General features: G+C 41.9%; 1 protein-coding gene across 6 annotated transcripts in view; it reads right to left on the bottom strand.

The window, feature by feature from the left end:
* The window catches only part of ptbp1b (polypyrimidine tract binding protein 1b), a 34138-nt gene that overhangs the window by 3564 nt on the left and 17166 nt on the right, over nucleotides 1–13408 (bottom strand). For all 6 annotated transcript variants that reach the window (XM_021308680.2, XM_012882671.3, XM_036140794.1 and 3 more), the window contains 10 exons: nucleotides 11385–11531; nucleotides 11176–11304; nucleotides 8985–9095; nucleotides 8729–8906; nucleotides 7190–7267; nucleotides 5988–6130; nucleotides 5406–5439; nucleotides 2943–3035; nucleotides 1313–1529; nucleotides 1057–1134 (listed from right to left, as the gene is read on the bottom strand). In XM_021308680.2, the coding sequence (XP_021164355.2) occupies nucleotides 1057–1134; nucleotides 1313–1529; nucleotides 2943–3035; nucleotides 5406–5439; nucleotides 5988–6130; nucleotides 7190–7267; nucleotides 8729–8906; nucleotides 8985–9095; nucleotides 11176–11304; nucleotides 11385–11531 (1208 nt within the window). The remainder of the gene's footprint in view (nucleotides 1–1056; nucleotides 1135–1312; nucleotides 1530–2942; nucleotides 3036–5405; nucleotides 5440–5987; nucleotides 6131–7189; nucleotides 7268–8728; nucleotides 8907–8984; nucleotides 9096–11175; nucleotides 11305–11384; nucleotides 11532–13408) is intronic.

Raw genomic sequence — 13408 nt, 5'->3', positions numbered from 1 at the left:
TGCAGAGGAATTTTTTTTCCTGGTTCGTTCGAAACACGCCCCATAATCACAGCTCTATGGAGCAGTATCAGACTCAAATTCTGACTAGAATTGAGTATGACCATGTCAGGCTAGAGGCTCCAACGAGACGAGCCTGAATGCAGTCATTAAAACAACCCGGGGTAAAGAAATAACGGTGATCAGGGGTAGGACGAGGGTCCAAAAGTAAGCGCAAAGGCCCAGGACATGATCAAATGTTAGGGAACGGTCGTTCTGGATCGATGAAGGCAAAGAAAAGACGTTTTATTACGACAGTGAGCTTAAAGTCTAAGATTTCATTTTCTGTTCATTATTTGTTAAGGAGGCCAGGATCCAAGTCTCAACAATAGGAGCTGGCCTGAGATAAAGAATGAAGAAGACACAATGATGGACCTTCAGGCTGAAGCTGGAGGACTCGAGGCTCAGAATGGAGACGAGTGGACAGAAGACACGTCAAAGACAGAGATAATAGTCTCGCTTGGGACTTACAACAACATGACCAGCGTCTTCAAGAGCAGCGTCCGAGTCTGAAAGCAGGATTTGATCCAGGCATTAAGACGCAGGGCAGGATTCAGGAAAAAGTGTCAGATACAAGCCAAAGAAAGAGGCTTTAGGAACGTATTAGATGGATCTAACGGCTATAATGGAGCCTCAGAGCAAAGACGGGGATCCTGGTGGAAAATGAGGAATAAAGATTGTGCAAAACTCAGGGAAGGTGTTAAAGGACCAACGACGAAGAAAGGAGGGAGAAAGAAAGAGCTTTGCTCTGAATTACAGCATCTTCTAGGTCAAAATTAGAGACAAAGACAAAGCAGGACCATATTTAGACTAAATGGCATAAGTGTCAGATAAAGGATGGAAAACCAAAGACAAAGAAACGGTCTTTAACGACAGGATAACTGATTTAAACTCAGTCTAAAAAGGGATTTAAACTCAGCTTCTAGGCTATAACTACACAGCGGTAACCTTCAGTAATAACAGGTAGTAGGCAGGATTATTTAAGGTTTGAAAACTGGAAACAGTGAATAAATGACTTACTGAAAGAACTTGAAGGCCTTGACGATGGCTCCAGAACTGGAAAACAGCAACTTCAGGTCATCTTCAACTACAGACGGGCTGAAAACACAAACAGAGCAGCTTTATGAGGGCGTCTGAGTGGTTTTCTCATCTTACAGCCGTTCAGGTCTGGATTCAGGTCTGGATTCAGGTCTGGATTCAGGTCTGGATTCAGGTCTGGATTCAGGTCTGGATTCAGGTCTGGATTCAGGTCTGGATTCAGGTCAGAGGGACTTACGGGATGTTAGAGAGGTGCAAGGTGGCCGAAGGCGGGAAGATGTTTGAATAGTTTTTGGAACCAGGCTTCTTGAAGCGGTGCAGGGGGGAGTTGCTGTAGTCTTTGGTCAGGCCCTGGTCCTCGTGGCCTTCCCGAGGAAGCTGGACGCTGGTGTGCTTGGACAGCGTGATGCGAAGAGGCTTCCCGTGCAGCCGCTGGCCGTTCAGGTGGCTCATGGCTGCAAAGGAAGGGTTCTCTTAATCCAGGCATGTCAAACTCATTTCTATACTGGGCCACTTTGGCCTCATGAAGCCATAAAAAGGGCCGGTTGAACCTGTACAGATGATTTTTTGATTTAATTTAATTTTGGTTCACATAGAAATATAAGAAAAAGCACATTAACATAAAAGTAGCAACTTAAGCCCAGTTTATACAGTTTATCTGCAAAAAAAAGTTGATATTGGGGTGAGTTACACTTTAAACTGATCGTTCTGCACACTGAGCTATATTCTACACTGGAGTGCTAATCACCGTCTGTTTGAACGAGTCGCTTTGAAGCCACCAGCCGCCATATTGGTACTCCCTATTTCCCCTCAGTAACTAGGGAATATGTGCGCTACAGCATCGAATAACGAGGATTTACTCATGTTCGGGGGGGGGCTTAAAACTTTAAAAATGTCAAATGCCATATATGTTTTATGTTATGTTCTAAAACTATCAAGTACTGAAAAAGTCATGTGCTGAAATATTTTGCATTTTATCTATATATATATATATATATATATATATATATATATATATATATATATATATATATATATATATATATATATATATATATATATATATATAATTTATAAACATAAATAACAATATACAAAAACATATTTACATATATGTATATATATATTTAATATGAATAACTAAATATTTCAGCGCCTAATTTCCTAGTGGTTGATAGTGTTAGTACATCCACTGACTGTAGAATTACCTGTGAAACGTTTTCACTCAGCCAGAAAACTGCTTGTTGTTGCAACCAAATCCTATGGGATTCTGAGAGAGTAGGGAGTAGCAAGATGGCGGCCAGTGACTTCAGTTTTTCGGCAAAATCAGCACTCCAGTGTATTATATAGCTCAGTGGTTCTGCATCACGTTCTCTCTTTTTGGACATTTCTGGGTTGTTTTAAACTGACATCTAGTGGCAGGATGCTGTTACTACACAGTTAAAAAACAACATTTGCTACAGAAGGCACAGTTTTAGCAACTTTATACACTTTAAAAGGATATATGCCTCTACTTTATGACACAATACGCCTTTTTTGGCTCTTGAGGACCGGATAAATTGCCTTGTTGGGCCGGATTTGGCCCGCGGGCCTTGAGTTTGACACACTTTAATTAATCTTAATCCATTTTAAATGGATTAATTTTCTGCATGTTCGGCTCTTCTTTGTTAGTTTGCTTCCCTTTTAAAGGGTAACGTCTAACCAGCAGACCTTTTGAGGCAAAAAGAAGTCCATACAAAATGGTTTCTATATCTTTACAACTTTCTGTAGCCAATTTAAACACAAGAGTTATGAAGACTAACCGGTCGGCAGCAGTTTGCATATAAAGACACCTACTTGGATCACACTGAGCATGTGCAAGCAGTTACCTAGCTGAGCCTGAGTACTGTCGCTCATCTGGACCAGAGCATTTTCCTTCTTGTTGAACAGGATCTTCACTCTCACCACATCCCCATAAACACCTTGACACACAGTTGGAAATAAAAATAAACAATTTAAATATCTGTCTTAGTTCTAGTCACGCTATAACAATGTAGACATGGAGCTATACCCATAAAAACTGTACAAAGTCATGTATGAAGCAGATCTGCCTGCAGCCTGACCTTTCACTTTACAATTTATGGGAAGATTAAACTGGGAGATGGGAGTATTTTGATGAGGAAATAAAATTCACCAGGAAGGAGGTTAAAAGTAGCAGTAAAATACTGGCATAATAAAATGGGAACATCGACAAATTGGTAAATATAACTTGGAAGCCGGGGATTTCTGAATGATTACTCATAGGAAATGCAAGTGAGGAAATTAAGGACAAGTGTGAGAAACAAATTTTCAAATGATGGCAGATTAAACCATGTAGTCGCTGAATTATGGGGATTTGATGAAACAAAACCAAGCGCAGCTGGCTGAGCACTGAGGACATGCAAACTGAAAGAAACCCAGCATGCAAACTTAAACTGCGGCTCAGTGAACTGAAATAAAACACACAATACGTGCAGCTCCTCAGAGTTTGCTGAAAGGCACCAATGCGTTGATGGTTAGAAATCATCAGGACGCAGCCTTGAACTCTTTTGGGAAGTCCAGAAAATTAGAAACTTAACATTTTGGCTGATGGGTGTAGATTCTAATTGAGTCCATTTATTTAAGCCCTAAATACAATTACTCAGGTCTGAGATGATTGTCAGTGTCCAACACAATAAAGAGGTGTGTCATTTTAAAATACATAATTAGTAGTAATAAAAAAATTAATTAAAAACAGTATGTTTATTATCATCATCATTAATGACAATAATATTTCCTGATGGTTATTTAAAACCAACCGGAAATAAAGAGCTAAGTTAGCAACACATGTATTGCAATAGAGCAAACAGACAGCTTCCAAAAACAAAGTTACTCCCTAAAATAAGAAACTCACTGTTATGCATGTTGGATTCAAATCATAAGGCTAAGACACTTTTTAAAGTAAAAGTCCTGCTGATGTTTGCATTTTAGCAAATGACAGCATATCTGCTTCTGTTATTACAGCAGAAGCTGCCAACTACTGTTAGCTTATATGCTATTAGTAGAATTTTAGCTACGGCGTTACCAAATGCTACCAATTTATTCGACTTTAGCCTAGCACTGATAGCCAGTGTTACAGTGTTAGCCTTTTAGCTAATGTAAGCATTTTAAATTATGACAGCATATAAGCTGCTGTTACTACAGTAGACAATGCTGTTAGCCAACATGATAACAGTAGCATGTTAGCCAACATGATAACAGTAGCATGTTAGCCAACATGATAACAGTAGCATGTTAGCCAACATGATAACAGTAGCATGTTAGCCAACATGATAACAGTAGCATGTTAGCCAACATGATAACAGTAGCATGTTGGCTAACATGATAACAGTAGCATGTTGGCTAACATGATAACAGTAGCATGTTGGCTAACATGATAACAGTAGCATGTTGGCTAACATGATAATAGTAGCATGTTGGCTAACATGATAACAGTAGCATGTTGGCTAACATGATAACAGTAGCATCTTTGCTAACATGATAATAGTAGCATCTTGGCTAACATGATAATAGTAGCATCTTGGCTTACATGATAACAGTAGCATCTTGGCTAACATGATAATAGTAGCATCTTGGCTAACATGATAATAGTAGCATGTTGGCTAACATGATAATAGTAGCATGTTAGCCAACATATGGCTCATATGAAAATACCTAGCTTTATGACTTATATAAGGTTTGCTATGGATATCAACATGCTAATCCTAGCATGCTATTAAATTTTAGCATTTTTCAAGTAAAGTAGTCTTCTTTAATAATTATTAATTATTACAAATATAGGTTTGTAGATTTCTAATAGGCTTTAAGGTCAATTTTGGACCATATCAACCAAAGGCTTGTGTTCCTTCAGGGAATTTTCTAGTTTATTAATAAAATAACTGATTCATTGTAGATATTAAAATGAGACTATTTCCAGTTGTTTTAAACAACTTAGTTAAAACAAATACAATTGAGCTTATCTTGGTTATGCATTGTTTCCAACAACAAATTATTTTGTTACCATTATTATTAAAGACCTGATGGAAATATCTTAAGATTTTGCCTGCTTTCAATTTGCAACTGAAGCATCAAACATCAGAGGAAAAGCTCCACGTATTGTAAATAAAGTCAAATCAACACAGAAGATCGGACAAAACAAGCAGACACTCATTTCTCATGAATCAATAGAAATAAATAAAAAGAATAAAAAAAAAAAAAAAACGAAATTCAAAACAAAAACCAGAACATCCAGGTGGTACTGATAATTCAAAAATAAGAAGCTAGTGACAACATACCGAAGAGAATAAAGAGGCAGTGGGGCGTAACTCTCTTTAAAGACAGCAGAGAAGGCAGCGGAGGGACAGGACAGGTAAAGGTGGGAGGGCAGAACAGGTGGAGGGTCCGAGGCGTTTCCATGGCAACAAATTAAAAGGGGAAGAGAAAAAAAAAGGACAAGTGAGGGGTCAATCAGAAGGGTAAATTACATTTGGAGAGGAGGGGTTAGATAATGTCAAAATAAGATCATTTCAAACATAACTGAACAGGTGTGTGTCTTCTGCAGGTGTGTTCTGTGTAAGGATGCAGGTGTAAGGGGATGGGGGGGGGGGGGGGGGGGGGGGGGGGTAGTCACAGGAAGTAAGATGGCGAAACAATAAAACGGAGAACAAAACCCGGGAGGGAATTGGTTGTGTTTTAGCGGCAGGATATCAGGACCAGATCATTATGGGTCAGATTACACAGAATCCTGGGAATTTTACTTTTTTCACTGATTAAGGTGTTTTTTTTATATATATTTTGTCATTTCAGGGTTAAAATAAAATGTGTGTGAAAATGTGGAGCTCATCAGTGCAGGTTATGGTGCAGGGAACAACGCTCACCTCAGGGTTCAGGTTGCTGATGAGCAGAACCGAGTGTCCCGGCGGGATGGTGGAGAAGCCCAGCCTGGCGGCGCCGGGGAGAGCCAGAGAGGCCAGAGTCCCAGGCAGCGTGGGGACCGTCAGGCCTGGATAGTGGGATGACACTGAGAGAGGCGGAACGGATAAAAAACACACCCAAAACTGCACAAAATAACCTGAAACAAGCACTGAAAATAAATCCCAAAAGAAGTTAAAACACAAAACTAACGTGACTTATTTCCAAAGTTTGAAGACGTTTCAGCTTCCCGTCCAGAAAGCTTTCTCAATTCAAAAGTCTGGAGTAGTGTGTAGTTCCAAGCTTTATATTATTGCCCAAAAAGGCGTTGTTATAGCTTAAATAACGTACAAATTAAACCAAAACTGGTCCACCCCTTTGCAACGGGGAGTTGTTAGGGTCGTCATTGGCCTGGTTTACAGGAGAGATATTTTCATCACCTGCATGGAGGTGAAACCTGGAAGGAATCAAACCTGTTGCTGTGTTTTAATTTTTTAAGAGTTGAAACCGAGTCGTCCTCTTCTGTTTAAGGTTGTTTTTTCTCTCTTAACATAAATGGCTTCCTTAACCCCCTTTCGAACCATCTGTCTGTTAAGAGAGACGATGACTTTAACGACTCCTCATTGCTAAGGGATGGACCAGTTTCAGGTTAATTTGCATGTTATCTAAGCCAGAACGACGCCTTTTTGGGTAATAATATAAAGCCTGGAACTCCACATTACTCCAGACTTTTGAATTGAGAAAGCTTTCTAAACAAAATGTCTTCAAACTTTGGAAAAAAGTCCAGTTGGTTTTGTTTTTTTAACTATTTTTTTGGAATGATCATGACCTGGAAGACTGAGAATCTTCACCAGCACACTGAAAATAAAGATTACAGCAGAAATCATGTCCGGTTTTGGCAGCAGAGACGTCTGATTTCTGTTTTATTCTCTACACGAGTGATAGTTGACTTATTTTTTCATCCCAGTCTTTATTAAATAACACAATTTACTGATGAAAATAAGGAAAATCCAGTAATCTTAATACAATTTTTTAGGGTCCAAGTTAAAACCAAAGGGAACGCTGATTGATAAAAAAAAAAATGGATTAAAAGTAACAAACTGAGCGACTGTGGGGACGCTGCAATGCCAGTCTCTGATTGGCTGCAGCTTCCCCAGATTAAACTCACTGGCTGGCTGGATGGCGAAGGCCTGAGGAAAAGCGTGAGTCGCCCCGGCGTACGGTGAAGCAGAGATGATTCCTGGAGCTGCAGAGAAGAAACAGCGTCTAAGTTTTACCCAATAATCACAAATCTTTTAACCGCAGCGTTGTCTTCAGTTAACATGGACATAAAGGAGTTAAAACGCCCGTTTCTGAAGATGATTTACAGCAAGGATGGGCAACTTCCATGATAAAGAGGGCCAAATTTTTATCATGACGTCCATTGTAGGGCCACATGACCACGCACTTCAAATAATTGGATATGAAAGACGCTACAAATTATTCTCAATAAGAACAAATTTTAGATGAATTTATATCTGTATGTTTACTGCACCAACATATATCTATTTTCTGCATATAAATGCATTTTAATATGTCCTTAAGCAAAAGACAAACAGTTTGCTTTAAAAAAAAAAATGCAAAAAAAAGGAAATTAAACTCCTCCATATCAATGCATTCAGGAGTAGGGCTGAACAATTAATCGCATTTTCAATATAATCGCGATTTAAAAAAAAGGCAATTTCCAAATCGCAGAGTCTGCAATTTTTGGCTATGTAACAATTAGGAAATTAGACACGTCCATTAGGTGTTGGTAAAATGTTTAAAGTGGGTTTGCCTCCACATGGAAGGGAAGACAGTTGCAGCAGTGAGATAATCTAACTTTATTACTTGTTTTAGAGTTTATATAATCATACATAGCATTAAGTACAGGTCAATCAGTTTAATACATAGACTTGCTTGTTGGTTGCACTTTATGTTCAACAAGGATTGATGTCCAAATCAATTAAAAGCTGTTCTCTTGAATAATATTCTGATCAATAGAAACATTAAAAGTTCTTGTTTTAAATAGTCCTTGTTTACAAACATCTTTATTTAGAGGCCATTTTTGTTGCTTGTGGTTAATGCAGAGAAAAGTCAAAATTGCAATTTTGGTTGAAATATATTGTAGGCAGAACGCAATCATTTCTGCTCTGAGTTTAGATGCTGTGAGGGTTTTAGCAACTAATCTGCACAGCGAGGAAACAAGATGATTTGTTGTTTGTATATGTTTAAAAAGACATAAATTAAACTGAAAAAAAATAAAAATAAAAAAAAATCGCATTAAATCGCAATATTAAGAAAAAAATAAAAAATAAAATCGCAATTAGATTATTTGCCAAAATCGTTCAGCCCTATTCAGGAGCATGGGACGTTTCAAATTTACAAGGAAGGAGGCAAAAAACGGAACAGAACTTAATTTAAGCAGTAATGTGTCTATCCAGAAACAGTGTAGGCTTTCTTACAATACTGAATGCTCTATAATTGTATTTCTGTTATTTTTTGATTATGCACATCTGTTAGCTTTTTATTCTGAAAACTCTAATGTCCCATGCTCCTGAATGCACCATAGCTTTCTGACGCTCGCCAGTGCATCACACGGGTCTGAATGCGGTAAATCTTACAGACTGATGCTGTGTGTGAGCGTTATGGGGTGGGGGGGGGGGGGGGGGGGGGGGGGGGTCCTTACTGAAGGCCGCGGCCATGGCCGGGTGCTCCATGGCGGGCTGGCTGTCTCCGGACGGCAGGTCAGGCCTGGTGAAGTCTCGGCTCTTCTCGTTGTTGTATTTGATGTTGAGGCTGGTGAGTTTGGAGAAGCTGATCCTCAGGGTGCAGCAGCCGTTGTAGATGTTCTGTCCCTCCAGAGACTGAAAGAGAGCAGCGTTCACCGTCAGGCCGTCCGCCGGGAGCAGGAGAGACGTACGGGTTTACCCGGCGCCGCTCACCAGCTTGGCCGCCTGGGCCGACGTCCCGTCTGAATACTGCAGCAGCGCCTGGAACTGGTTGTTCTTGGTGAAAATGATGATCCTCAGCACGGTGCCGAACTTTGAGAAGATCTGACGACCAAACAGGAGCACAGATGTGATTTCTGATGCGTGCAAAAGTCTCGACCTGCATTCTTTGCTTGAATCGTTCCAACATGGCGCCGACCAGGGGCCTCCAGCCCCGGGGCCCCGGACCCACTGACCTGCATGCTTTAGCTGCTTCCCTGCCTCCACACATCCTGAGTAAACGGATGATTAACAGGCCTCTGCTGCTTTAATGGCAGAGTTCTCCCCAGAAATTTAGCTTATAGTCAAATTTTGGCTAGTGGGGGAAGCTCAAACATTTTCACTGCTTCAAGTACAAATGGAGGCCATTTGCAGCATCTTCAGCTTTCAGTCCACTCTAAATATACAACTTAAGATGCATAAGAAAATATCTGACACCGAGCTCTTCTTAAGGTCAAATTAAATGTTTATTGCTAACAATATGTACAAATACTAGTAGAAAGATAACGTTTGCAAGCGAAAACACAATGTTTACCTTCATTTAACCCAGGGTCCTGCAACCTTTACGGTCTAAAGACTCATTTTTCCTACAGTCCACTTGAATTAAACACGTTCAGAGCTGCAAATGTTGCTTTATAATTTGTGATAAAGATCTACTGTAGGAAATCGTTAAAGAAACGCCCTTTATGTCTATTTTGAGGTTAAAAAAAAAAAAAAAAAAAAAAGGATGGAATAGATGTTAATATTTATGGATAATGATGTAAAAAAAAAAATCTGTTTCCAACATAATGAAAAAATATTGATTTAAAATGTAATATTACTGACACTTTTAGCATCATTCTGTTGTGAAAACAAAAAGCAATTATTCCAATAAAAAAACTGCTAAAACCTGCATTTATTATCATTACTACATTTAAATACCATAATAAAAGTATAATTTGTAGCCAAAGTAATTAAGAGCCACTGTGGAAAGTCCAAAGAGCCGCAGGTTGCAGAACCCTGGACTAACCTATCAAACCACTGCTCAGTTTATTCTTACTTAGATCACATGATGTAGAAAGTGGTTTAGGACAGAACTGTCTAACACCACAGAGTGTCTGCTGCTTCAAAGTAATCAGAACTACAATGAGAAATTGTAGTTAAACCCCCCCACATGGGCCGTGCGCTGCGGCGCCGACTCACATTGAGATGTTTTTCTGGCCTCAGCTACACGAGCGGCGGTCACGGCCCAGGAAGCAGCAAAAAAATGCAGAGATCACCCCATGATCACACTGAGCCTGGTTCTGGTTCTGCTGGAGGTTCTCCTCCCTGTTAAAAGGGGAGTTTTCCTCTCCACTGTCGCTTCATGCATGCTCAGTATGAGGGATTGCTGCAAAGCCATCAACAATGCAGACGACTGTCCACTGTGGCTCTACGCTCTTTCAGGAGGAGTGAATGCTGCTTGGAGAGACTTGATGCAACCTGCTGGGTTTCCTTAGAGAGGAAACTTTCTCACCAACCTGGAGGATCTGATGGAGTCTGACTTTGGAAAGAGCCTTGAGATGATGTGATGTTAATTGGAGCTATAGAAATAAAAAATTTTATTGAATTGAACCATCAGGCTTTGTGTAGTGCTTATGCGTTTTGTCAGGATTCGTCTCGTCTCGAACAGGAAATCAGGAAAAAGTTGTTTATAAAAGTCACCTGCAAAAATGGCTCCTTTAAAGGTTTGCGTGCGGTCAGATTTCCACCAATAACGGCGCTTAATTACCGACCAATGAGAAGCAAGTCTCGCTCTAAATTATCGCTAGACGACAGTGCTCTGAGGTTTCACCGGAAAGTAATGGCGACCGTGGAAATTTCGATACATTTGAGGAAAAATGATGGGAGAAAACAGGAAATAAAACCCCTAGATTTGAAAATCTAATTATCTCTGAGGAGAACCCTGTGAGGCCATGATGTCTGATTCAGGTGTGGAGGAGCAGAGACGCGTCTAGAACATGCAGGACAGCAGGACTTTAGAACAGGGCTGTAGAGCCCCGGTTCCCCCGGTGCTTCTGACGACGTTTATCTGCCGTAGCGTCGGCTGAAGTGACCACGGCTGCTGGGTTAACTCTGAGTTACCTGTAGGTGTGAGTGTGTGGTCGTTTCTATGTGACGGCGTTACCTGACAGAGCGCGTCCAGAGTGACCGGGTAGAGCAGGTTCTCCACCACCACCCTCAGCACGCTGCTGGGCGCCGCCATGGGCGCGTCCACATGGGAGGAGCTGAGGGCCCTCAGAGCAGCCTGGGCCCTCTGACAGGAACAGGGAGGACAGGTTAACAGGTGCTGACAGGAAACAACAGACTGCTGGGGGGGGGGGGGGGGGGGGTTACCTCCTGGTTGGGAGAATTGTCGGTTTTTAACTCCTTGTGGTTGGAGAACTGAACGTAGACCGGTTGGTGTCTGATGACGGGCATCACTGAGGAGTAATAACCCACCATGTTCTGAGCTGCTTCCTCCGAGTTCATCTCCAGGAAGGCCTGAGAGGAGAGAGAGACAGGTGAGGAGACAGAGACAGGTGAGGAGAGAGAGACAGGTGAGGAGAGAGAGACAGGTGAGGAGAGAGACAGGTGAGGGGACAGCGACAGGTGAGGAGACAGCGACAGGTGAGGGGACAGAGAAAGGTGAGGAGACGGAGACAGGTGAGGAGACAGCGACAGGTGAGGGGACAGAGACAGGTGAGGAGAGAGAGACAGGTGAGGGGATAGAGACAGGTGAGGAGACAGAGACAGGTGAGGGGACAGAGACAGGTGAGGGGACAGAGACAGGTGAGGAGACAGGGACAGGTGAGGAGAGAGAGACAGGTGAGGGGAGAGAGACAGGTGAGGGGAGAGAGACAGGTGAGGGGACAGAGACAGGTGAGGGGACAGAGACAGGTGAGGAGACAGGGACAGGTGAGGAGAGAGAGACAGGTGAGGGGAGAGAGACAGGTGAGGGGAGAGAGACAGGTGAGGGGAGAGAGACAGGTGAGGAGACAGAGACAGGTGAGGGGACAGAGACAGGGACAGGTGAGGGGAGAGAGACAGGTGAGGGGACAGAGACAGGTGAGGGGACAGAGACAGGTGAGGGGACAGAGACAGGGACAGGTGAGGGGACAGAGACAGGTGAGGGGACAGAGACAGGTGAGGGGACAGAGACAGGTGAGGGGACAGAGACAGGTGAGGAGACAGGGACAGGTGAGGAGAGAGAGACAGGTGAGGGGAGAGAGACAGGTGAGGGGAGAGAGACAGGTGAGGGGAGAGAGACAGGTGAGGAGACAGAGACAGGTGAGGGGACAGGGACAGGTGAGGAGCCAGAGACAGGTGAGGGGACAGGGACAGGTGAGGGGACAGAGACAGGTGAGGAGACAGAGACAGGTGAGGAGACAGAGACAGGTGAGGAGAGAGGGACAGGTGAGGAGACAGCGACAGGTGAGGAGACAGAGACAGGTGAGGAGACAGAGACAGGTGAGGAGACAGAGACAGGTGAGGAGAGAGGGACAGGTGAGGAGACAGCGACAGGTGAGGAGACAGAGACAGGTGAGGGGATAGAGACAGGTGAGGGGATAGAGACAGGTGAGGGGATAGAGACAGGTGAGGGGATAGAGACAGGTGAGGGGACAGATTTGTCTTGAATCATTTTTATGCAGGGAACCAGAATTTCTAAATATCCACAGACATTTATAAATTTATATTTTACATCATGACGCTGCCACATCTGCCCTTTACTCGCTGTTTACTATAGAAATAAAAGCGTCTGGAAATCATCCTGGATGCAGAGAGATAAACTATCTGAGCCTTAACACTTTAGAAGAGTGCTGTACGATTAGTGCTGTACGATTTTGCCAAAATTCAGAATTGTGGTTTATTTCAACCATAATTGTGATTTAATTGGGATTTTTCTCTGCATTAAAAACCACAAGCAACAAAAAATGGCCTGTAGATAAAGATGTTTTATAAACAAGGATTGTTTCAAACTGACGGCTACTTAATGCTGTGCTGAGATTCCTGAAAGTTTTTGGTAAAAAGTATGATTATATAAACTCTAAAACAAATAATACAATGAATTTATCTCACTGCTGCAACTCTCTTCCCTTCCATGTGGAGGAAAACCACTTTAAACATTTTACCGTTGCCTAAAAGTCTGATCAGTTAATTGTTACCCAACCAAAACTTGCAGACCTCTGCAATTTGGAAATTGTGTTATTATTTTTTATTTTGTTCAGTTAAGCATAATTTTATTATACTGAATTCTAGCTTTATTGTATCGGCTCATTTTCACTTGCTGATCAAACCAGTTTAGCTTCAGACGCGACTATAAATCTGTTAAATAAAACAATTTTACCCTCTTAGCAGCACTGGTGCCAGAGATATTAAAC

The sequence above is a fragment of the Fundulus heteroclitus genome, chromosome 9 (assembly GCF_011125445.2).
Source record: "Fundulus heteroclitus isolate FHET01 chromosome 9, MU-UCD_Fhet_4.1, whole genome shotgun sequence".
In the NCBI taxonomy this organism is placed as follows: domain Eukaryota; kingdom Metazoa; phylum Chordata; class Actinopteri; order Cyprinodontiformes; family Fundulidae; genus Fundulus; species Fundulus heteroclitus.
Note: the sequence above shows the minus strand (reverse complement) of the source record. Positions and strands in the feature narration are given on the sequence as shown.